Below are 26,666 nucleotides of genomic sequence, written 5' to 3' on the forward strand. Positions count from 1 at the left end.
CATCCCCTTATCCCACACATCCCCCCTTCATCATCCCCTTGTCATCATCCCACACATCCCCTTATCATCCCACACATCCCCCCTTCATCATCCCCTTGTCATCATCCCACACATCCCCTTATCATCCCACACATCCCCCCTTCATCATCCCCTTGTAATCATCCCACACCCCCCCCTTCATCATCCCCACCCCCCTTCATCATCCCCACACCCCCCCCCCTTCATCATCCTCTTCTCATCATTCGCCCTCAGTGGTCTTCAACCTGCGGACCTCCAGAGGTTTCAAAACTACAACTCCCAGCAAGCCCGGGCAGCCATCGGCTGTCCGGGCTTGCTGGGAGTTGTAGTTTTGAAACCTCCGGAGGTCCGCAGGTTGAAGACCACTGCGGCCTTCAACATGCGGACCACCAGAGGTTTCAAAACTACAACTCCCAGCAAGCCCGGGCAGCCATCGGCTGTCCGGGCTTGCTGGGAGTTGTAGTTTTGAAACCTCCGGAGGTCCGCAGTTTGAAGACCACTGCGGCCTTCAACATCATCCAGCCCCCTCTCACCCCCTTTAGTTCTGAGTACTCACCTCCGCTCGGCGCTGGTCCGGTCCTGCAGGGCTGTCCGGAGAGGAGGTGGTCCGGTGAGGAGGTGGTCCGGGCTGCTATCTTCACCGGGGGCGCCTCTTCTCCGCGCTTCCGGCCCGGAATAGAGGCGTTGCCTTGACATGTACGTTGGCAATGAACGCACCTCTGCGTCGTTGTCACGGCAACGTGACTATTCTGAGGCCGGGCCCGAAGCGCTTAGAAGAGGCCTCCCCGGTGAAGATAGCAGCCCGGAACCACTATGCCACCGGACCACCTCCTCTCCGGACAGCCCTGCAGGACCGGACCAGCGCCGAGCGGAGGTGAGTACTCAGAACTAAAGGGGGTGAGAGGGGGCTGGATGATGTTGAAGGCCGCAGTGGTCTTCAACCTGCGGACCTCCGGAGGTTTCAAAACTACAACTCCCAGCAAGCCCGGACAGCCGATGGCTGCCCGGGCTTGCTGGGAGATGTAGTTTTGAAACCTCTGGAAGTCCGCAGGTTGAAGACCACTGCGGGTGGGGGAGTTCACTCGAGTATAAGCCGAGGGGGGTGTTTTCAGCACGAAAAATCGTGCTGAAAAACTCGGCTTATACTCGAGTATATACGGTATATATCAACGAATAGAGACTCCTCTATGTAGGGGATCTTGAATTATTTTAGTGTTGGATCTAAAACAGATCATTTATAGTATCGCACATTGCATAATATTAATACAGACTTCTAATATAGCGTTCCATGACCCATAAAATTAATAACTGCCTAATATTGTGTCCCAGCAGCTATAATATTAATACCACACCCTGATATTATGTCCCATCAACCATAATATTAAATTTTCAACCTTACAAACTGCTACTATGTTGCTTTTATATAGTTTTTGATACATACATCAAACACATTTCATAGAATAAGCTGTTTTCTTTTGTACATTTGTAAAGTTAAAAAAACATTTACAGGAATAAAGTAATACTAACTCTTAATATTGTGCCCCAACAGTCATAACATGAATACCAAACCTAATATGTTTCAGCAGCCATAATATTAATACCACCTACTAATAGAGCGGTCCATGACCCATAAAATTCATGACACTGCCTAATATTATGTCCCAGCAGCTATAATATTAATACTATGCCCTGATATTATGTCTCATCAACCATAATACTACATTTTCAACCTTACAAATGGTTACTATGTGTCTTTTATATAATTTTGATACATATATCAAACACATTTCACAGAATAAGCTGTTTTCTTTTGTACATTTGTAAAGTTAAATACCATTTACAGGAATAAGGTAATACTAACTCTTAATATTGTGCCCCAATCAGGCATAACTTGAATACCAACGCCCAATATGTTTCAGCAGCCATAATATTAATACCGTCTTCTAATATTGTGTTCCATGAACCATAAAATGGATAACACTGCCTAATATTGGGCCCCAACAGCTATAATATTAACACCACGGCCTGATATTATGTCCCATCAACCATAATATTAATACCACTGCCTAATATTGTGTCTCTAGGTTGGAGTCTTTTTTCAGCCTTACAAACTGTTACAATGTTTCCCTTTGGAGCATTCTAGGTTTTGTTTTCTTTCTTTGTAATCCATGATATGCTCAAAGTTCACAACTTAGAGTTACAATTATTTTACACCGCTCTATAAGTTCTTTAGGTACTGTATACATGACAAAGATATTATCCCCAATAATATACAGCACAACAAGGTATTGTTCCAATAAGGAAAAGAAATAGATCCAAATCAAGCTGTATAAATAGGTTTTTTTCCGGCAGATGCACATTTTTTCTGTACAGAAGCCATACAGTAGTGAAAACGGGGTACAGGCAGGTTTTTCTATTACACCCTTAAAAGAGGTGCAAAAGCAGCGCACATAGCCGCATCCCAGAACAGCTGTATAAACAAAGCATTTCCCGACAGTCAATCCCCCTATTTCTCACATGAGACATCCCTAAAAGTAACATAGATGTGTATGTAGGGGCTATATCAATGAATAAAGCCGCCTCTATGTAAAGGATCTTGAATTATTTTAGCGCAGGATCTAAAACAGATCATTTATAGCATCGTGCATTTCATAACTTTAATACCACACTTAATAGTGTTTCATCAGACATAACATTAATACAGTCTTCTAATATAGAGATCCATGACCCATAACATTAATACCACTGGCTAATATTGGGTCCCATGAGCTATAATATTAAAGGGGTAGTCCAGTGGTGAAAAACTTATCCCCTATCCTAAGGATAGGGGATAAGTTTGAGATCGCGGGGGGTCCGACTACTGGGGCCCCCTGCGATCTCTCTGTACGGGGGCCAGGCTCTCCGGCCAGATAGCGGGTGTCGACCCCCGCACGAAGCGGCGGCCGACACGCCCCCTCAATACATCTCTGTGGCAGAGCCGGAGATTGCCGAAGGCAGCGCTTCGGCTCTGCCATAGAGTTGTATTGAGGGGGCGTGTCGGCCGCCGCTTCGTGCGGAGGTCGACACACCTCCTTCCCGCGGGCTGTCGGGGCTCCGTACAAGAGATCACGGGGGGCCCCAGCGGTCGGACCCCCCGCGATCTGCAACTTATCCCCTATCCTTAGGATAGGGGATAAGTTGTTCACCACTGAGTCACCACTGGACTACTCCTTTAATACCGCAGCCTAATATTATGTCCCATCAAACATAATATTAATACCACTGCTTAATATTGTGTCTCTAGGTTGAAATCTTTTTGCAACATTACAAACTGTTACAATGTTTCCCTTTGGAGCAATTATGGTTTTGTTTTCTTTCTTTGTAAACAATGATATTCTAAAAGTTCACAATTTACAGTTAGTTATTTTACACCGCTCTATAAGTGCTTTAGGTACTGTATACATGACAAAGATTCAGGAAAATGTTATCCCCCAATAATATACATTGCAAACAGTTGTTCCAAATGTAAGGAAAAAAATATACCCAATCATACAAATATTACTAACATATAAACTAAAAGAAAATACTATATTGGTGATGTTATATAATTATAATACATAAATAATTCCATTTATTATTATCAGTGACTGTAATAATAACAGGACATGTATGAACACATAGTAAATACTAGGGTAGGGGTATGTTAGGCTTCTGAATCAAAGTATTTACATGAACAGGTCCCATTCAATTAATAAAAAGCTCAATTTTATACAATAAAAGTGTTGTAGGAGAACGCAAGTAAGTAACATAGACAAAATTAACTTGAGGTAAGGATCTCATCTCTAAGAATTATATATATATATATATATATATATATATATATATATATATATATATATATATATTCTATAATGAAGGCACTACCAATGTAATTGCCTGGCAGTGCTGAAAATCATGGAATATTCTTAGGATCCCGGTAACATGAATTGTAAGGTTACACAGCTTCAATGTAGCCATCTATGTCAGGAGGGGTCAATTCAATCATACAAGGCCTGAGAGCGTATGTTTTAGTGGTAGACCAAGTGAGCTACATTGCTGGTAATTGTCATTTTACTGCTGTAGTTTTAAACTCCAATAGTAGAGTTTAATTTATAAAATAAACATCACACAAATTTGCGGTAGATGTACAAATGATTCTATTATTTTGAGCATTTTTGTGTTTTGTTTCCTTTATTTGTAAATTACAGGCAGGCTAATACCGCTCCAAATTTTGGCTAAATAATGGCCAAAATTCCAAGAATATTCCTAGGGGCCATTTGAAGTTTTTATCTAAATAGCTGATAGGAAAACAATACAAGACCAAAAAAGGAATAAATTAATTGAAAAGTGCACACAACATTCCATTAGATCTTTGAGGCCTAATGGTATATGGTATATATACAGCTGACTAGTTTGTTTATACAATATGTGCATGGATTTAGCCAGCACAAAGACAAAGTCCTGCAACACATTTCAAATTTGCGCTGTTTGGACGTAACCAAACAATTATATTGATATGGTTTATGTAGAAATGATTCTGTGAAATGTGTTTGAATATATGATTACTTCTATTAATAAAGCTTTATAAAATGATACACTGTTGTCTGTTTTTATTATAAGGCAGACATGTCAGTACATGTTTACATATTAACATTCACAGCAGTGAATGTAGGTGAAGGGTTAACAAAGTTATGCGTGAAATGCGGCGTGACAAGACGGCACAAAGGGCCTATTGAGGCTCTGCTAGAAAAGGGGGTGTGGCCAGCTGTCACATTAGTTCCGCTGGAGTTTGACGAGAACTTTCAGGGGGCGTGGCCACCTGTCACATTAGTCACGGTGGAGTTTGACAAAAAGTATCCCCCCTTCACTACTTGCAGCTATTGGCCACCACATGCCAGGGTGGATTTGCTCACATGCAGTTACACAATGATGATCGCGTGATGATAGCGATATAGTACCCACCCCCTTTCATCTCGGAAGGTATACTTCTGAGACATTAGAAAGCTGGAAGTAGAACTCCCCTTTACATTGGTTTTCCATAATTAGAGGAAGATGGCTTCATTTCTGCACAAACAGCATCATCCCTTACTACTTATCTGGCATTAACCCCTTAAGGACCAGGCCATTTTACACCTTAAGGACCAGAGCGTTTTTTGCATATCTGACCACTGTCACTTTAAACATTAATAACTTTGGAATGCTTTTAGTTATCATTCTGATTCCGAGATTGTTTTTTCGTGACATATTCTACTTAATTTAGTGGTAAATTTTTTTTGGTAACTTGCATCCTTTCTTGGTGAAAAATCACCAAATTTGATGAAAAAAATTAAAATTTGGCATTTTCCTAACTTTGAAGCTCTCTGCTTGTAATGAAAATGGAAATTCAAAATACATTTTTTTTGGTTCACATATACAATATGTCTACTTAATGTTTGCATCATAAAATTTATGAGGTTTTTCTTTTGGAAGACACCAGAGAGCTTCAAAGTTCAGCAGCAATTTTGAAATTTTTCAAAAAAATTTCAAACTCACAATTTTTCAGGGACCAGTTTAGTTTTGAAGTGGATTTGAAGGGTCTTCATCTTAGAAATACCCCATAAAAGATCCCATTATAAAAACTACACCCCCAAAGTATTCAAAATGACATTCAGTAAGTGTATTAACCCTTTAGGTGTTTCACAGGAATAGCAGCAAAGTGAAGGAGAGAATTCAAAATCTTCATTTTTTACACTCGCATGTTCTTGTAGACCCAATTTTTGAATTTTTGCAAGGGGTAAAAAGGAGAAAATTTTTACTTGTATTTGAAACCCAATTTCTCTCAAATAAGCACATACCTCATATGTCTATGTAAAGTGTTCGGCGGGCGCAGTAGAGGGCTCAGAAGGGAAGGAGCGACAAATGGTTTTTGGGGGGCATGTCACCTTTAGGATGCCCCTATGGTGCCAGAACAGCAAAAAACCCCACATGGCATACCATTTTGGAAACTAGACCCCTCGGGGAACGTAACAAGGGGTAAAGTGAACCTTAATACCCCACAGGTGATTCACGACTTTTGCATATGAAAAAAAATTTTTTTTTACCTAAAATGCTTGGTTTCCCAAAAATTTTACATTTTTAAAAAGGGTAATAGCAGAAAATACCCCCCAAAATTTGAAGCCCAATTTCTACCGATTCAGAAAACACCCCATATGGGGGTGAGAATTGCTCTGCTGGCGCACTACAGGTCTCAGAAGAGAAGGAGTCACATTTGGCTTTTTGAAAGCAAATTTTGCTCTGGGGGCATGCCGCATTTAGGAAGCCCCTATGGTGCCAGGACAGCAAAAAAAAAAAACACATGGCATACCATTTTGGAAACTAGACCCCTCGGGGAACGTAACAAGGGGTAATGTGAACCTTTATACCCCACAGGTGTTTCACGACTTTTGCATATGTAAAAAAAAAAATATTTTTTTTACCTAAAATGCTTGTTTTCCCCAAATTTTTACATTTTTAAAAAGGGTAATAGCAGAAAATACCCCCCAAAATTTGTAACACAATTTCTCCCGAGTACGGCGATACCCCATATGTGGCCCTAAACTGTTGCCTTGAAATACGACAGGGCTCCAAAGTGAGAGCGCCATGCGCATTTGAGGCCTAGATTAGGGACTTGCATAGGGGTGGACATAGGGGTATTCTACGCCAGTGATTCCCAATCAGGGTACCTCCAGCTGTTGTAAAACTCCCAGCATGCCTAGACAGTCAGTGGCTATCTGGCAATACTGGGAGTAGTTGTTTTGCAACCGCTGGATGCTCCGTTTTGGAAACAGTGGCGTACCAGACGTTTTTCATTTTTATTGGGGAGGGGGAGGGAATGTGTATATGTAGTGTTTTTTACTTTTTATTTAATTTTTTGTTAGTGTAGTGTAGTGTTTTTAGGGTACAGTCGCATGGGCGGGGGTTCACAGTAGTTTCTCGCTGGCAGTTTAAGCTGCGGCAGAAAATTTGCCGCAGCTCAAACTTGCAGCCGGATACTTACTGTAAACCTCCGCCCATGTGAGTGTACCCTGTACATTCACATTGGGGGGGGAAGAAACATCCAGCTGTTGCAAAACTACAACTCCCAGCATGTACGGTCTATCAGTGCATGCTGGGAGTTGTAGTTTTGCAACAGCTGGAGGCACACTGGTTGTGAAACACCAAGTTTGGTAACAAACTCAGTGTTTTGCAACCAGTGTGCCTTCAGCTGTTGCAAAACTACAGCTCCCAGCATGCACTGATAGACCGTACATACTGGGAGTTGTAGTTATGCAACAGCTGGAGGCATACTACTTTGGCTCGGGATGCTGGGGATTGTAGTTATGCAACAGCTGGAGACACACTGGTTTGCTACTTAACTCAGTGTTTCACAACCAGTCTGCCTTCAGCTGTTGCAAAACTACAACTCTCAGCAGTCACCGACAGCCAACGGGCATGCTGGTAGTTGTAGTTATGCAACCAGCAGATGCACCACTACTACTCCCAGCATGCACTTTAGCTGATTGTGCAAGCTGGGATTTGTAGTTATACAACAGCTGAAGGTACACTTTTCCATAGAAAAAAATGTGCATCCAGCTGTTGCAAAACTATAAGTCCCAGCATGCCCACCATGTGGTGGTCTGCCTCCTGCTGTTGCATAACTACAGCTCCCAGCATGCCCTTTTTGCATGCTGGGAGCTGTTGCTAAGCAACAGCAGGAGGCTGTCACTCACCTCCTGCTGCTGCTACGGGACATAGGTCAGTCCCTCGCCGCCACCGCCGCCGCTCCTGGGGTCCCGATCAGAACATTGATGCCGGGGATCGGGGTCCCCAGCTCCCGGGGTCTTCTTCCCGCACCTGCTCACGTCCTCCGGAAGAGGGGCGGAGCGGGTTGCGGGAGTGATACCCGCAGCAGGTGCCCTGATTGGTCGGCCGGTAAACCGATTTCAGCAGGCATCGGGCACCAGCTCCCCTCCGGCTAGCGGTGGGGGGCCGGGAATGGACAGGACGTACTCCTATGTCCTCGGTCCTTAAGGACTCGGAAACGGGGGCGTAGGAGTACGTCCATTGTCCTTAAGGGGTTAAAGAGATAACTGGAGAAGAGCATTAGTAGCAAACAGCTTGTGGATATGTAGGACACTGTTTTGAACTAAAGTAGTCATGTTTTTTTTTATCTTTTAAAATCTTTTAATGGCATTTTTCGCTACAAAATCTATTTTAATATCAAATGCAAAAAATAAAAAAATAAAAAAAATAAAAACAAATCCCCTTCTGTTTTAACCCTCCCATAAGGAGAAAGAGAATATTCTTTCATAGCAGGTAACTTACAGATGTATGCCCAATATGGTGAAATTTAATACAGTACAATGTTTGATAATATAATATTTTATATAATATTTTAATTAATAATTTGTCCAATTGTATTTCTCTAGACAAACACAGATCATGTAATACAGAACAGATTGTGAGATCCACAAATGTTACAGTACATTTGCGACAACTGTAAATTGTATCTATATCATCAGACAATGACACATTGTTTAAATCAAGATTTTATCTGATTTTTATTAATTTATTTATTTTTTTAGGCAGATTTTTTGTATCATCATTGATAAAACAAAAAAAAAATCTCAAAATGCTTTCCAGTTCTTCCCACTGTCCACTATTTTCTACAGCTAACTTGTCAGCATTTCTGCATAGATTAGGACAAGATGAGCAGAGTCATCTCAGTATCTATTGGGGGGGATGGGGGGGATTATTGATAGTGATGAGCGTCATTGCCCATATTCGAATTTGTGATATTTCATGAAAATATAGACGAATATTCGTCCTATATTCGCAAATTTCGCATATTCGTTATATTCGCATGTGCGAATATTTGCATATGCGACTAGTTGCATATGTGAATATTCACATAATCGCGTATTCAAGGAAGAAAACAGTGAGGGGGTGGGCAATTTTACTATTGGTTGCTAGGGATGTTGTTGATAACCTCTGACAAGTGTATTTGCATCATTCTAAAGAATATTTGCGATAAAAATTTGAAATGCGAATATTCGCGCCCAACACTAATTATTGACAGCTTTAATGTACTGTTGGATTGTAATTATACACACAGAGAAAGAAAACCTATGTATGTAGCTCCTGTCACTCTCTGCAGAGGGGGCTGTACTCATCTCTTCCTGGAGACTATAATCATAATAATCTGCCAATTAACTCTTATTGATTACAGCTGCCATAAAGCAGACACATCCTGCTGTACAATCAATAAAGAATATATATATATATATATATATATATATATATATATATAAAAGCAAAGGAGCAACAGCACTCTAAAATCCAAAAGATATAAAAGGAAAGGTGCAGGCAACCTGTAAAAGGATCAAGTCCAACGATCCATCCAAATGTAAAAAAGGAAGATCAGGGCAGCACTCCAATAACGTGATAAAAGGTAAAATGTATTCCATCAAAACAATGTGCAAAACAGCAGCGACGTTTCGATCCTCTCCAGGATCTTTTTCAAGCTGAACTAAACATTTTTGTGATTTCTTTTATACACATAGTCATAAAGTGAAACAATTATCAATGAAGTGTACTGTCAAAATACAATAAAGTGCAATTAAAGCAAAAACTGTGTACAGTAGAGTGATCAGTATACAATGTAAGGCTCATATATCCTTCTTGTTATGAGCAAGGTGCATATACAAGTATCCAGAAAAACTGGATACTAAAGTGCTTACAGTGATCTTAAAACAATCAGATTGCCTATAATTAAAAACAGTCAAACAATCAGAGGAATAATTACAGTAACACTATACCTTAAGCGTGTGTGATGGACACTCGGCGTTCCGGAAGCGCCGTCTGTGCCAGCCCGCCCCCTAACATGACGTTATAATTAATCATTGGTTTGAGATCTCCGTCCTGCAAACGCCACTACATATCGGCGCGTGCGCAATGCCGGCTAGTCCGTCCGTGCATGGTCACGTACCTGCGCCTGCGCACCAAGGAGATTGGTGCGACGGCGCCATCTTGAGAACTGGAAAAGCTTCCCTTACATATATAAACATAGGAAAACCATACAAATACAAGAATTACAAATCACAGACATTATAACACAGCAGTCAATAAGTAAACCGGTGACCACGAGGCAGGGTTCCATGCCAACCCCATGCCGCCAAAGCTCAATTCCAGGTAAGTGGTTTTAAATAAATAAAAACATTTAAAAAAAAACTAAAAAATAATTAAATTTTAACTTAAATTAAAACTTTTTATTTAATTTAATTATTTTTTATTTTTTTTAAAAATGTTTTTCTTTATTTAAAACCACTTACCTGGAATTGAGCTTTGGCGGCATGGGGTTGGCATGGAACCCTGCCTCGTGGTCACCGGTTTACTTATTGACTGCTGTGTTATAATGTCTGTGATTTGTAATTCTTGTATTTGTATGGTTTTCCTATGTTTTTCTATGTAAGGGAAGCTTTTCCAGTTCTCAAGATGGCGTCGTCGCACCAATCTCCTTGGTGCGCAGGCGCAGGTACGTGACCATGCACGGACGGACTAGCCGGCATTGCGCACGCGCCGATATGTAGTGGCGTTTGCAAGACGGAGATCTCAAACCACTGATTAACTATAACGTCATGTTAGGGGGCGGGCTGGCACAGACGGCGCTTCCGGAACGCCGAGTGTCCATCACACACGCTTAAGGTGTAGCGTTACTGTAATTATTCCTCTGATTGTTTGACTGTTTTTAATTATAGGCAATCTGATTGTTTTAAGATCACTGTAAGCACTTTAGTATCCAGTTTTTCTGGATACTTGTATATGCACCTTGCTCATAATAAGAAGGATATATGAGCCTTACATTGTATATTGATCACTCTACTGTACACAGTTTTTGCTTTAATTGCACTTTATTGTATTTTTACACTTTATTGATAATTGTTTCACTTTATGACTATGTGTATAAAAGAAATCACAAATATGTTTAGTTCAGCTTGAAAAAGATCCTGGAGAGGATCGAAACGTCGCTGCTGTTTTGCACATTGTTTTGATGGAATAAATTTTACCTTTTTTCACGTTATTGGAGTGCTGCCCTGATCTTCCTTTATATATATATATATATATATATATATATATATATATATATATGCAAAGTTTCTCATCACACCACCACATATGGTAGCGTGCCCTCTGATCAGCTCTGGCTCTGGTTACAAGGTCTCAGAAGCTGATTGGGATTTACGCCAAGTCAGAGTTCTCCCCAGAAGGGAAGAGGACCCATCTACAGACCCGATGTTTCGGGTGCTTGCCCCTCGTCAGTACACAGCAGGGTGTTCTGGCTTGGCTGAGAGACCTGTAGCAACTAGCTAAAAGAGACGAGTATTTTCCTCAGGGAGAGGCACCGCTCTTTGGAGAATGGCACCTGGCTTCTTCCGCCCCCTTCCCATTTTCTGTTAAACCAGACCAAATTTTGGGAGTCTGTTTCGGGAAGACAGAAAAGAACTACACAACTTCCTCTGTAGTATACAGCAGCTGATAAGTACTGGAAGGATTAACATTTTTTATAGAAGTAATTTACAAATCTGTTTAACTTTCTGGTACCAGTTGATTACCAAAAATAGTTTTCTGCCAGAGCACCTCTTTAAGCTTTTATTGCTATCATGTACATTTTTCATACTTTACATTACATAAGTCCTAGATTTCTAACTTGTTGTCTTGTTGATTTCTCAGGTTTGGAAAGGATCAATCTTAGCTCTGTGCCAATAGCACTACTTGTTCTCTGCTTTTCCTTTTTGATAATCCTTCAAAGGAGAAAGGGCAAACTTCCACCAGGCCCTAAAGCCTTGCCATTTTTGGGCAATCTCCACCAGCTGGATACCAAATATTTGGTCAAGTCTCTACAAGAGGTATAGTATTTATATTGGTGTATCTGCTCTACAGAAGCAAAGATCTATTGCATCAATTGGTTGTCATACAAATAGAACTTTTTTTTTTTCAAATATGTTTTTATTGAGTTTTCAAAAAAAGGGTATATTCCATAAACAATCAGGCAGACGCAGCTGCGAATGGTAAGTGCAAGGAATACAAGAACAACGGAACCAAAGTTTATAGAAACTACGAAGCCAACGTTTCTAATATTTATAAATAACTCTAATAATAGGAGAATGATGATGGGGGGGAGAAGAGTAGGATAGGAGAAGGGAGGGGTTGTAGGTGGGAAAGGAAAGGAGAGGAAGGGGTTCAGGGGATGCAGACTCTCGAATCGTGCAGATGGGTGTTGGTGAAGGAGGTGTCACTGCCAGTCATGCATAGATGTCAGGTATAGGTACATATAGCGTATTACTGAATCATTAAAGTACAAAGTCACACATTTCAACTTAGAGAGGAGCTTAACCAAGGCTGCCAGATTCTTATAAACTTATCATGGGTTCTCAGTGCCAATATGCATATATGGTGGACTTTGGATAGCCATTCGCCCTTGGAGGGGGAGGTATTTTGTAACCAATGAAGTGAAATCAACGTTTTTGCTGCTGCCAGAAAGTGAGAGATGAGAGACTGGCCACTCAGAGAATATCCAGACAAGGGTAAACCAAGTAGTACAGCCTCTGGAGTAAGGGTTACCCTCTTCTTCACTATAGAATTAATGGTAGTGTTCACTTCCTTCCAGAAGGAAGATATAATAGGGCAAGTCCACCAAATATGCAGGTGTGTTCCTACACGCTTAGCTCAGCGCCAACAAAGGTTCATGGTAGATAAGTTGTGGGTGTTTAGAAACTCTGGCATCTTATACCAACGGGAAACTATCTTATAGTGTGATTCCTGCAGTCTAACACACCTCGAAAATCTATGGGAGTGTCTCAATATTGTGGCAGTGTCAGCGTCGGAAAAGGGTCTCCCCAATTCCTTTGGGCAATGAAGTGTGGTGGTGAACAAGTGTAAGTGGATGTGACAAATGACAAGCATGAGGATAGATTCCTATGTTTGGGTTGAGTATCGAGGATAAAGTCCTCAAATCGGATCAACTGCCTCATAGGGTCAAACATATCTTTAAACACAGAACAACAATGGACAAAGTGGTGTGCATGCATAAATGAGAATCTCTGCAGTGGGATCAATGATTGCAAAGTCTTAGACGTTGCCGTCACTCCATCCTTAAATAGTTGGGCCACCGGGATATTTCTCAACTTGCCCCACATCGCCTGGAAGGTGGGGGAGAATTTGTCTACAGCTGCAGGTATCAGATAACAGGAAATAGGTGAGACAGAGGGAGCAAGGGAGAGAGATAGATCAAGCCGGGTGGAGTAAATTCCCTGATATAGAAGATGTTTAGAGTCTGGCCTATATCTCGTGCTTGGTGGCAGCCAGATGTCTCTCAGTGAATTGCCTGGGGAATTTCTCTCAACATCCCGTGTGTTAGGCATATTTGGTGCCAGAGGTCTCGTCAGATCTCGCCATCTCTGTAGTTGAATGGCCTTGTATATATTCCTCACATCCGGGAGTCATATTCCTCCCTCTAAGTAGTGTCTGGCTATTAGGCTATGCACCATTCTGGGTCTACTCATTCGCCATATATATCGAGAGAACATATAGGCAATTTGACAAAAAAATTTGAGTGAAAGGGCGATGGGAAGCATTTGTAATTTATGGAGGACTTTGGGAAATACGTAACATTTGACTACATTCTTCCTACCGAGCCACGAAATCAATGGAAGGTCATATTCTGACAACAGTTGTTTAATGTCTTTCAATAGGGGTTTAAAGTTCACCTCATACACTTTGGTGGCAGAATCAGGTACAAATAGAACATTTGTCCCTCTTCTCTATTAGAGGCTTGTAGACAGGAGGTCCCCCACTCAGCACACAACTCAATTAGCCAGACAGGAAAGCTACTAAGAAAGAACGGCCAAACCTTATGCCAACCATGTATTACAAGGTTGCCCACTCATTTGAATGGCTGTCATGTAATACTTCAATTTCTCTTCTTTTATCCTTTTATAAAGAGGTTCTTCAGGATTAAAAAATAATAGTTGCTTTTCAAAAATAGTGCTAAACCTGTCCAGAAGTTGTGTCTGATATTGCATCTCAGCGCCACTAAAAATCATTCAAATGTTTTTGAAAAAAAAAAAAAGCAGCCATGTTTTTCATAAATCCTTGTCCCTAGGTATAGTCTTTCTTTTGTAAGTTCAGCTATTTGTGCTGTATAATTCTCTGGTCCTGAGTTTAGAAGAACCCTACTCCCTAACCTTTAGTCTTCACCCCCAAAAAATACCCCAGAACCTAACCCCGTTTGCAGATATATAGATATCTGACACCACTATCAGCTATTGTAGCTCTAAGAGGGGATCATTGCTCTGTGACTCACCAGATTCATATGTTTTATTGAATATAATACTAAGACTCTCCCATGTCTCCCATGCAGAGATGAGCTGATGGTAGCTATACCTATTAACCCCCTAACGACGCAGGACGTATATTTACATCCTGCGCCGGCTCCCGAGACATCACATCGCGTCGGTCCCGGCGCTCATCAACGGCCAGGCCCCGCGGCTAATACCACACATCGCCGATCGCGGCAATGTGCGATATTAACCCTTTAGAAGCTGCGGTCAAAGCTGACCGCCGCTTCTAGAGCGAAAGTGAAAGTATCCCGGCTAGTCATCGGGCTGTTCGGGACCGCCGCGGTGAAATCGCGGCGTCCCGAACAGCTTACAGGACACCGGGAGGGCCGTTACCTGCCTCCTCGGTGTCCGATTGACGAATGACTGCTCTGTGCCTGAGATCCAGGCAGGAGCAGTCAAGCGCGGATAACACTGATCACAGGCGTGTTAATACACGCCAGTGATCAGCATAGGAGATCAGTGTGTGCAGTGTGAAGCGTATTTTGGTCACTTTTTATACCATTAAAAAATGAATAAAAAGTGATCAAAAAGTCCGATCAAAACAAAAATCATACCGTTAAAAACTTCAGATCACGGCGCAAAAAACAAGCCCTCATACCGTCCTGTATGTGGAAAAATAAAAAAGTTATAGGGGTCAGAAGATGACATTTTTAAACGTATACATTTTCCTGCATGTAGTTATGATTTTTTCCAGAAGTACTACAAAATCAAACCTATATAAGTAGGATATAATTTTAACCGTATGGACCTACAGAATAATGATAAGGTGTCATTTTTACCAAAATATGCACTGCGTAGAAACAGAAGCCCCCAAAATTGACAAAATGGCATTTTTTCTTCGATTTTGTCGCACAATGATTTTTTTTGCCGTTTCGCCGTGAATTTTTGGGTAAAATGACTAAAGTCACTGGAAAGTAGAATTGGCGACGCAAAAAAATAAGCCATAATATGGATTTTTAGGTGGAAAATTGAGAGGGTTATGATTTTTAAAAGGTAAGGAGGAAAAAACGAAAGTGCAAAATGGAAAAACCCTGAGTCCTTAAGGGGTAAAAGAGTACCTGTCAACAAATAAAACGTTTAATATATTGTTCCTTCTATAATTAGCAGACACTTTCCCTTTCATTTGCTTTTAAAATTATCAACATAAATATGTTTAAAATGTAATAGAAAAAACGGCCACTAGGTGGCTCTGTTCTCTTCCCTGTCACAATTAATACAGTGAGTTCAGTCTCCTCCCGGCCTGGCAGGAGAACAAACTCAGTAAGTGTTTCTCTGCACTGAGCTTGATTGACAGCTGCACAGTATGTGAAAGCTCCACAGATTCTCACAGAAAGCTGCACAGACTGAAACATGCACAGAACCTGAGGTCTTCTATTTATCACAGCACTGCAACTATGTGAGGGCAGAAGTGGTTCCCCAGCAGGCTTCAGTGATGTCATGCCTGCTAGGAAACGCCCACTTTCTTCTGCTGGGAAATTGCACTTTGTGAGCAAGAATAAAGGTATGATACACAGTTTTTTAAAGCTCAGATTTTTTTTTAAGGGTGAGAGGGGTGTACTAACTCAGGAAACATAGCCTGAGTTAGTTTAGAACAATTTATTTGGTGACAGGTACTCTTTAAGGGTAACAGAGAAGCATCCCCCCAGCCTTGTTATGGGATTTCGCTCTTGTTGTCTTATTGCTTTGGATTTGGTGTTATACATTTGTAATTCATTATGGTTTTTACAAGCTTAAATTATATTTATCTTTTCAAATATCTCATATCTCCTTCCGATTGTAGCTAAGCAACAAATATGGTCCAGTCTTCACCATCTACTTAGGACCACAACCCAATGTTGTCCTCTTTGGATACAAAGCAGTAAAGGAAGCTTTGGTGGAACAGGCTGACAATTTTAGTGGCAGAGGAGATTTCCCAGCAGTTTACAGATTCACTCAAGGGAATGGTAAGTGTTTTCATACTATAGCACTGACTATATATATATATATATATATATATATGATCTGATGAGGAATTGTATTCTTTATTGTATGTATCAGATGCTTTTACCTAAGATGAAGTCTTGGCCATATTTTAAAGGGGCTGTCCACTTTAAATAAAGCCTTTTTAATCGAAAGGTACCCTAAGCATAAGCTGACCATAAGTGGGCGTCAACTTTATTTAGAAAGGTGAGTATTTAAAAAAAAAAAAAAAAAAGTATGAATGCCGGGTACAGGATGTTGTTAATATGAGCAGCAAAATAAAATGAGCATTGGAATCAGGGCATCAGAGGCTACAGAATAATGTTTAAAAAAAAATATATATATATATATATATATATTTTATTTTTTAAACTGACCACAGACCTTCTTTAAATACATGCAGTCTAGTTTTCTAAAACCACTAGCAGGGTACCTGGAGTTACCCTGTTTTTTTCTACCTAATTTTTGTGGGAGAGGAAAAGCAACATAGAAGATACTGTCCTGATATCCTGTCTTCATATCCCAGCCCCATATCCCCTCCTTATACCCCATCCTCATATCCCGACCTCAGCCAACTAGTGGTTTATTTCATAGAAATGGTGAGCTGCACATTATTTTGGAATAGTTAAGTTCAGTACATTTGTTCAGCTAGTTGTGCAAACCATAGTGACACAGCAGATTTTACATGATGAAGACTTCTCGAAACATGTGTAGAGGTGGAAGCGGGGGTGCACAATTAACCAGGAGTCCCAGATGTCCCTATCAGGTTTATGAGAGATCATGTTGTAACATACTGCATTGCCATATAGTCATTTGTTTGTGCATTAATGTACATAGTGAACTAGGGCTGATGATATTCCTGGGGATGCTCCCTGCTGTTGCATTTGGAGTTTATGTGTTTTAAGGGGGGTATTTTAATGGGTGGGCTACTGTCTTTTTTTTTTGGTATTTTGTATTGTTAACATCAGGGCTGTGGAGTCGGTAGATAAATGTTCCAACTCCGACTCCACCGTTTTTTGTACTTCCGACTCCGACTCCCCGACTCCTCTGTATTAATATGCGAATGTATTTATAAACACTTACAGTTGAATCCAAGAAGCTGTTCCACCAAGTTCTTCTAAGCTCTTCTAGCAGAGAGAGGTAGTTGGACAGAAGCTGCTGCCTTCTCCTTTTTGTGTGCTGATCTGCTGCTGAAGATAGGGCAGTGGGAGGATCCAGGAAGGGGCATTTATTATAAAACATGATTTCCCTAGTAGAATCCCATAGTCATGTTTAAAGTTTAAGCTAACAATCGGAGTTTACAAGTTTTTATAGCCTTAGCTGAATGGCAGCAGTTTTTCCAATGGTTTACAGCTTCAGTCTTGAACTATTGACCCTCCATTCCCTTCACTTATACAAGTGTCTCTAGTCCTGCAAAAAACATATTTACTTAATCCCTTTTCAGTGAGAGGCTAGGTTACTCATGGGTTCCCAGTAACAGCAGAACACAACACTATGGAAAGTATAAGTATTGCCGCTCCTAATTGTGCGTTGCACGCCATATAGTGAAGCACATGAAAAGCTTCTTCACGGTCACTTAAAGTGTTTGTTTTGCGGTTACGTGAGCCACTGCATGCATTGGTCTTTATTTTTACAGTAGAGAAGTCATTAATTATAACTTTTAGTGAATTGGGACATTTAAACTTGCTTTTTTTTTATTCCAATCTAAATTTAGTAGGAGTCGGAGTCGGTGCATTGTTTGCCGACTCCGACTCCAGGCATCCAAAATTTTGTCCAACTCCGACTCCTCGACTCTGACTCCACAGCCCTGGTTGACATTAAAGTTTAGTTTTGTCATAAAAGTCAGTCCTTTGTATTAGTTTGGATTGACTTATGCTGGATTGGGGGTTTAATTTTATAATATGCACCTCACAAGGCACAAGGCCTGCATGCATGTACTCTAACATTTTGTATCCAAAACTAATGCAAATCTTCCAAAAATGTATTGCATTTGCAACGCTCCATTTCACGTCCATTTTATGATACTTTTCAAAACAGTCTATTTTGAAAAAATCTAACCAAGAGTAAGCTTGACATAGGACATATACTCTTTTGTCATGGCATGTTACATAAGAAGTCACATGCATTTGCCTAAATAGATTTTCCCCAATGACTTTGTCTCCCAACTACTCGATCTTTTTCCCAAAATGGAGTGGTATGGCCCTTTAATGGGGCTTTTTTTTTAATTTTTTTTTTTTTAAATCAACATATGCCAGAAAGTTAAATAGATTTTTAAATTAGACAAAAAATGAAGTAGGAAATGGGAGAGCACACAAGAAGCAACTTCACCTTCCAACGAACTGCAGTAACGGCGACCTATTACAATATCTCCTGCGGGGTGCACATACAAGTGTATGAAGCATCAATGTATAGCAAACGAAAGAGCACGTACGTGCACTCACCACTCAACGGAGAAGGCTGCGTCAAGGAGTCCGGTTGACGGGGTGCTGGGTCACAGCATCAGCACAGGTGTGTGGCGCCCGAAGCCTCCGAGCGCCACACACCTGCGCTGATGCTGTGACCCAGCCCCCCGTCAACCGGACTCCTTGACGCAGCCTTCTCTGTTGAGCAGTGAGTGCACGTACGTGCTCTTTCGTTTGCTATAGATTTGTAAATTACTTCTATTTAAAAATCTTGATCTTTCCAGCACTTATCAGCTGCTGTATGCTCCACAGGACGTTCTTTTCTTTTTAAATGTCTTTTCTGTCTGACCACAATGCTCTCTGCTGACACCTCTGTCCATGTCAGGAACTGTCCAGAGCAGGATAGGTTTGCAATGGGAATTTGCTCCTACTCTGGACAGTTCCTAAAATGGACAGAGGTGTCAGTAGAGAGCACTGTGGTCAGACAGAAAGGAAAGTAAAAAAGAAAAGAACTTCCTGTGGAGCATACAGCAGCTGATAAGTACTGGAAGGATTAAGATCTTTCAATAGAAGTAAATTTCAAATCTGTTTAACTTTCTGGCGCCAGTTAATAAAAAAAAAAAATCTTTCCCAGCGGAGTACTCCTTTAATAGCCTAGCCGCCATTTAATGGCATATCCCAGCAGTATTCTTTAGTGTTTGTGGTGAGACAACCCCTGTAATGTTTGGCTTTACGTTCTCATATGTGTTTTGTATTGGTATTAAAACATTCCAGAAGAGAGACAAGAGAATGTTCGATGTTACATCAGCCCATAAATACAATACATACATCTTGTACTGTGACTGCCGCCTTCTCTCCTAGTTCAGGTTTCATCACAGAACAAGAAGAATTCTGATATAAACCTTTTATTTAGTGGCCGCCCTGTACCAGATTAGTGTAGTAAGGAATAAATATCCATTAAGTTGTGTTCCATTATTCAGACACGGACATTTCACAGTTCTCACAATATTCTTTATTCTCTGTGGATAAAAATGATCTGTAGAGTAAATATTGTGAAAGCTGCGGATTACATTGGTAACTGGATCCTCCGCTAAGTAATGTAGAACACTCCTGACCCCAGCACGGCCTACCGGTCTGCAGGATCTGGCACAAATATTGGAATAAAAATCTGCTGTGTCACTATGGTTTGCACAACCAGCTGAACAACCTTATTGCACTGAAATATTCCAAAATAATGTGCAGCTCACTATTTCTATGAAATAAACCATTTGTTGGCTGAGGTTACTGATAACTCCCATACCCTGGAGTTAAAAAAGATTATATAAAAAACTGGGAATGAAGCAATATGGTTTAGGTTCTTATGACAGAACTGAGGGTGCTAGATCCCCAAATACATTACATATATTATCCCTATAGACACCAGCCCTTATTTACATGAAATAATTACAGGTCACCCTGAATTTATTTCCATAGAAGTCTATTAATCTGCCTAATGCATCCTACTCAGTGACCTGCTGCCCACATACTCCATTACATATTTGATATAATAGGTTTCTTCTAACCCCTTAACCTGTTAAGGACACAGGGCGTACCTGTACGCTCTGCACCTGCTCCCCTGCTATGACACAGGGTTACGAGCTGATTCCGCATCATAGCGGGTCGGTCCCAGCAGCTATCAACAGCCGGGACCCGTGGCTAATACTGGACATCATCAATAGCAGTGATGTCTGGTATTAACCCCTAAAATGAAAAAAGTGCTTCCCGGCAGCTCAGTTGGCTGATCGGGATCACCAAGGTAAAACCGCAGTGTCCCGATCAGCAGAGAGTACACGAAGAGGGTCCCTACCTTCCTCCTTGGCATCCAATCGTCGCTCGATTGCTCCATACCTGAGAGCGCGGATAATACTGATCAATGCTATGCTATGGTATAGCATTGATCAGTATATGCAATCAGAAGATTGCATGTTATAGTCCCCTATGGGTGCTATAAATGTATAAAAAAAATGAAAAAAGTTAATAAATGTGATTTGACCCTTCCCTAACAAAAGTTTGAATCATCCCCCTTTTCCCATAAAAAACAAAATATATGTAAACAAAAATAAATATAAACATATGTCCAAACTATAAAGATATAATGTTAATTAAACTGCATGGTCAATAGCGTGAACACATAAAAAAAGGCATAGTCCAAAATTGCATATTTTTGGTCACTTTGTATACCCTATAAAGAATGTATGAAAAGAGATCAAAAAGTCTCATCAAAACAAAAATGGTAGAGACAAAAACTTTAGATCATGGCGCAAAAAATTAGCTCTCATACAGCCCCGTATGTGGAAAAATAAAAATGTTATAAGGGACAGAAGAGAACGTTTTTAAACATACAAATTTTAGTGCAAAAATTTATAATTTTTAACAGTAGTAAACAAAATCAAATCTATATAAGTTGGGTATCATTTTAATCATATGGAAAAAGCCAAAAGTTACACAATTGTTTTATTTATTTATTTATTTCTATTTTGTCCCACAATTTTTTGGGTTTTGCCTTTGATTTTTTGGTCATTACAAAGTAAAATTGGTAGTGCATAAAACAAGCCCTCATATGGGTCTGTAGGTGGAAAAATGAAAGCATTAGGATTTTTAAAAGGTGAGGAGGAAAAAACAAAAGTGCAAAAATCGAAAAACTGAGTCCTGAAAGGGTTAAAGACTCAGTTTTCCACCTTTTTGAATTTACAAAAACACGCCATTTTGTAGATTTTGTGGGTTTTTCGCAGTGCACTTTTCGGTAAAAATGACACCTTATCTTTATTCTGCAGGCCCGTACAATTAAAATAATACCCAACTTATTTAGATATGATTATGTTTTGCTTCTTTTAACAAATTATAACTTTTTGTACAAAAATTTGCATCTTTAACCCCTTAAGGACCAAGACAATTTTGACCTTAAGGACCAGGCCAATTTTATTTTTGCATTTTAATTTTTCCTCCTCGCCTTCTAAAATGCATAACTCTTTTATATTTCCATCCACAGACCCATATGAGGGATTTTTATTTGTGAGGTGATTACCTCTGCAGCACCTGCTGTGCTGACTGCAGACTCTCTGCTGCACCCAGCGCTGGTGGCTCCTGTCCCTTCTGCTGCACCTAGTGGGAGCAAGGAGCACCCTTACTACAGTGCCTAGTCTTCACCCCGCTCTGGATCCCCAAGTAGTTATCAGTCCCAGCCATCCCCTCCCCCTGTAGTGCTTGTTGATGCAGCTGTTTCCCTCCTGTTCCCCCTGTGGTCTGCAGGGAGCGGTCCCTGTTCAGTGCCAGGCCTTCTACCCCCTCTGGGTCCGTGAGTGGGTGCAGGCGTAGCAGCTGCCGCTCCACTGACGGTCGCAGGAGGTGGTACAGGTACTTTTCCAGGCTTCCTGCTTATTGAGACAGAGCTAGCACTTTTAGTCCTCCCGGGGTGGCCTTGGCCTGCGGAGTCCTGCAGAACCTCTGGTTCCTCCAGTGTCCGTTCTCGAGGTTGCCACAGAAGACTGGCTCTAGACAGAGCTCCTCCATGTCGGCTGCTTCCCACGCTCCAGGCGGTGTTGACGGTGTGCCTCCAGCGGTGTTTTTTTTGTCATCTGGTGAGTGTACCTTTTCTGGGGCTTGGGGGGAGTGGGGGTTGGTGTTTAGTTGGGCTTTGGCAGATCAGTTAGATTTGCTAGCGCCCATCTCCCCCCTTTCCCTCTTTTTCACTATGGCAAGGAGGCATATCTTTTGAGTCAGGTGTATTGTTTATCTCAGGAGGTGTGTCAAGATATATATGTATTTTATTTCTTTCCATTAAAATGTGAAAAAACGTGAAAAAACACTCTGGGTATTGATAGTGATGGGTCACCAATAACTACCTTCTTAAATCGCCACCGTCATAAAGTGCATAGGAGAATTGCAACTATTCCTTCATGTGCAATATTCCATTGCACAATACCGGGCAATGTTCAGACTGTGCGGTATTTTTGTGGTTCTTTTGTGTTTCTCAGAGCTCACAATATACAGTCTTTTTTATGTGCAATGTGGCAATAAAAGTGTCCCGTGCCGGCAATTAAAGTGTCCCGTGCCGGTGTCTCTTGCAAAATTGTTTCTCCAAGTGTCACATATTACACAGTATGTTGCAGACTGTATCCATATAACTAGTGCATATATAGAATGGTGAAATGTTGCACAATGTATCCACAGTCAATATATGTAACACCACAGGTTTTTGCACATTGCCACTTATCTTTCTCTTCCTCCGGTAGTAAGGTGCGTTTTGTGTGCACTGGAATAAAGTGCACTGGAGCTTGTGGTATGCTCAGGGCTGCCGGTCCTACGCGTTTCCTCTAAACGATTCCTCAGGGACCTTATTTTCGGCTTCCACCTTCTTTATGCATCCATTAGTTTATGCAGCTCGTGCAGCTCCATTTCATCTGTGCGGCACTGATGACGGCCGTACTGCTTTTGCCTTCCCGCCGAGTTTTTATATTCTTTGACTCCTCCTTCACTCCACCTCTACTCTGACCAACCAATCACGGTGTGAACAGCCGTCCACGGCTTTTCCTATTCCCGAGACTGAACTCTTCAGGTATGACAGGGAGGGGGGTATCCTTTCAACTCAGGTGTGCTTCTCAGCCCTCGTTCTGAGTTCCGGATGTATCTGTGGATTAGTAGCGGTGTTTGCGTTCCAGGATAATTTTCGGATGAGTTAACTCCTTTATGGCTGGAGATATTTAAACGTTCTTTCTTATTGTTGTCATTATTTAAACATTCTTTCTTATTATTGTCCTTTTGATAGTTATATTGTAATTTCAGCATTGTTGTACAGTTGCTAAATGGATTTACTATGGTGACCAGTGCATATGTGATTTTTGATGATATTGGAAGTACTCTTATTACTAACTTTCACTAATCTATGAAACACGCATACGATATGAAGTCGTTTAAGCCCTCTGGTTTTACTGCGGCCAATGTATACGTCCAGAAGGCTTCTCTCTGGAGGAGTTTCTTGTCCCAGTCTCCACCTCTTGTCGGTGGGGGGACGACTTCTATGACCTGGGCACTTAGACTTTTGACATCGCTTTCATGATGGGCTGCAAAGTGATTTGCCACAGGTGTGTTTCTCATATGCACTATATCCCCTATATGCTCCTGTAGTCTTCGTCTGAAAGTCCTAAAGGTTTTTCCCACATAATTGTAGGGACATGTACAGGTAAGTAAATAGATTACTCCTTTTGTGTCACAATTAGCAAATTCTTTCATGTAGTATTCTTTACTTGTGACCGCACTTATGAAGCTTTTTCCTTTTTTAACATACTGGCACATAGTGCATTTGCTACAGGGAAACGTTCCTTTTGGCTTTTCCATAGACCATCCTTTTTGGGTTACTTTTTCAAAGTTACTCTGCACTATTCTGTCCCTAAGGTTGCTCCCTCTCTTGTATGTAATTTGGGGTGCGTACGGGATTAATCCTTTCAGGGTAACATCTAGTCTAAGTATATCCCAGTATTTTATAAGGATGTCCCTGACTTCGCTCGCATTTTCATCATATACCCCTATGATTCTAGATGCATCACTGCCCTCTTGTCGTTCTTTATTTCTGGGGGTAAGGAGTATTGATCTATTTGCTCTCAGGGCCCTATGATAAGCTTTTTTTTAGAACCTTGTTTGGATAGCCTCTGTTTTTTAGTCTTAGACGTAATTCACTGGCTTTTATCCTAAATTCTTCCAATGTGGAACAATTTCTCCTAATCCGGAGATATTGGCCTGTTGGTATTCCCTGCTTCAGTGGGCGTGGATGGCAACTATCCCACCGAAGCAGGGAATTTGTGGCCGTCTCTTTACGGTATACAGTAGTCTGTACATGCCTGTTCTCTGTAATCCATATCTTCAAGTCCAGGAACACCATGCTTTCTTCACTGATGGTTCAAGTTTTTTCACATTTTAATGGAAAGAAATAAAATGATATTTTAAGGTTCCCTAAAATAATTCATTTGTTGTTGACAATTGGGAGACCTAATCTAGCACAAGATACTGTTGTATCGATCAGTTATATAAAGATATATATGTATTATCTATTTATCGTATCTTTATGTAGAATGTAATGCATTGTACAAAAGGACTATATACCGTAAATTTATTGGAGATAAAAAAAAAAAAAAGATAACTATTGACGATAAATTGTCTCATGCACTGATAGTATAAAAAAAAAAGAAAAAAGAAAAGGTAAGAGGGACATGACGTTTGTAGAACTGTGTAAATAAATAAAAATATATATTGCTGATAAATCACATGCCCATATAGGCCGCTATCAGTATCTATATGTGTCACTTTCTGAAGATGTCAGTATTTCTACAGAGACAGTGTCTGGGGTGTTTCTGATATATATATGTAGCGAACGGTCTATAGGGCCACCATGTGGGGTGTCACATTTTTTGTCATTCACAGAAATGGAAATATTCATTGTTTATATAATAAATACATGTACGATTTTGGATTTCAAAGGCGATTTATAGCCATGTTAATTGTTTTCCTATACTTTGACTGGATCTTTATTTTTATTGCGAACGTGATTGGAATGAGACGTAGTTGGGTGGCCCCTTTTTTTGTGAGCTCAGTTGCTTTCTTTAATATAAGGATGACAGGTATATTTGGAAATGCTAGAGCTTGTGATTCAGGAAATTCCATTATTGGCAACAAACGAGTTTGCTTCCTCTAATTGCTGTTCTGTGGATCACCTTTCGCTTCTCCATTGGGCAATTCATTGCCCTCTTATCCGTGTTCTGGGGAGCCATATACAACGTTGTCTTTGCTGATTGACACGGGTTTGGCGTGCTTTTCCATCTTCCCCTTGACAATGTGGATAAGTTGGCGGGCTGCCCGTTAGGTTGCGTTTGTTGCCTTTAAGAGTACAATTATTTAAAAAGAGAAAAACTTTTTTTTATGTGTGTGTGTGTATGTGTATGTGTACGTGCACATTCACGGGCGCAGTCAATATGGGTTTGCTTAATCTTGCTGGTAGGGTTGTGCCTATGGGCAGTTTTTCTTTGTATTTATTTATTTTTCTTTCTTTCTTTCTCCTTCAGGCTGTCTGTCTCTGGGCTAGGCTTTCAGATCACTGCATCTGTGCGACAGGTCTTTTCAATGCTGCTTTTCATGTCTGGTGCAGGTTTTGTGCAGTTGCAAGTTGCAACTGGGGCGCCATTACTTATTTATTTATTTATTTATTTATTTATTTAATATTTCTGGCTGTGTGATGCAGGGCAGGCATCATCTTTTATTTATCTGCTTTTTGGGCGGGGAGGTTGGGACAAAGTTTTTGGTGGTTTATTGAGCCCTTGAAGGTTGGGTCTGGGTCAGTTCTGCAGGTGCGGACTGTGGATTTTCTTTCTCTTTTGTGACCCCTAGTGGCAGCCATGTTGCAGGTTTGCCCTTCCTGTAGCGGAACCGTTTTGTTCTCGTGGTTTTAGTTTAGTTTTTTCAGAGCTTCACAGGCGGGTGATGTTGCAACCCTCAGAGTTTGAGCCAGGTGTTCTGTGCATGGGCGATCATTTTTTGTGATGGTTTGTTTATCTGTGTATCCGTGGGTCTTGGACAGAACAGGTTGATCGCAGTTCCTGGGTTTTTTGTTACGCTGTCCCAGGGACAAAAATGTAAACTGGTGTCCTGCTTCTTTATTTCAAGGGGGAGGGGCCGGGTTGGGCACATTAAGAGCTGGCAGGGTCTCAGCAGTCTTATATTTTTATGGTTCAGACATTTACGCATGCGGGGATACCACATATGTTTATTTTTGTTTACATATTTACAATTGAATTGATTGACAAATCTGACTGGAGCGTCTGAGGGGTTAATGCCAGGCATCTTCACG

General features: G+C 40.8%; 1 protein-coding gene across 3 annotated transcripts in view; it reads left to right on the forward strand.

Annotated features, from left to right (window-relative positions):
- The window catches only part of LOC130290403 (cytochrome P450 2F2-like), a 167,197-nt gene that overhangs the window by 118,639 nt on the left and 21,892 nt on the right, over nt 1-26,666 (forward strand). For all 3 annotated transcript variants that reach the window (XM_056537997.1, XM_056537998.1, XM_056537999.1), the window contains 2 exons: nt 11,764-11,939; nt 16,213-16,375. In XM_056537997.1, coding sequence (XP_056393972.1) covers nt 11,764-11,939; nt 16,213-16,375 — 339 coding nt within the window. The remainder of the gene's footprint in view (nt 1-11,763; nt 11,940-16,212; nt 16,376-26,666) is intronic.

Source organism: Hyla sarda, chromosome 9, assembly GCF_029499605.1.
Source record: "Hyla sarda isolate aHylSar1 chromosome 9, aHylSar1.hap1, whole genome shotgun sequence".
In the NCBI taxonomy this organism is placed as follows: Eukaryota; Metazoa; Chordata; class Amphibia; order Anura; family Hylidae; genus Hyla; species Hyla sarda.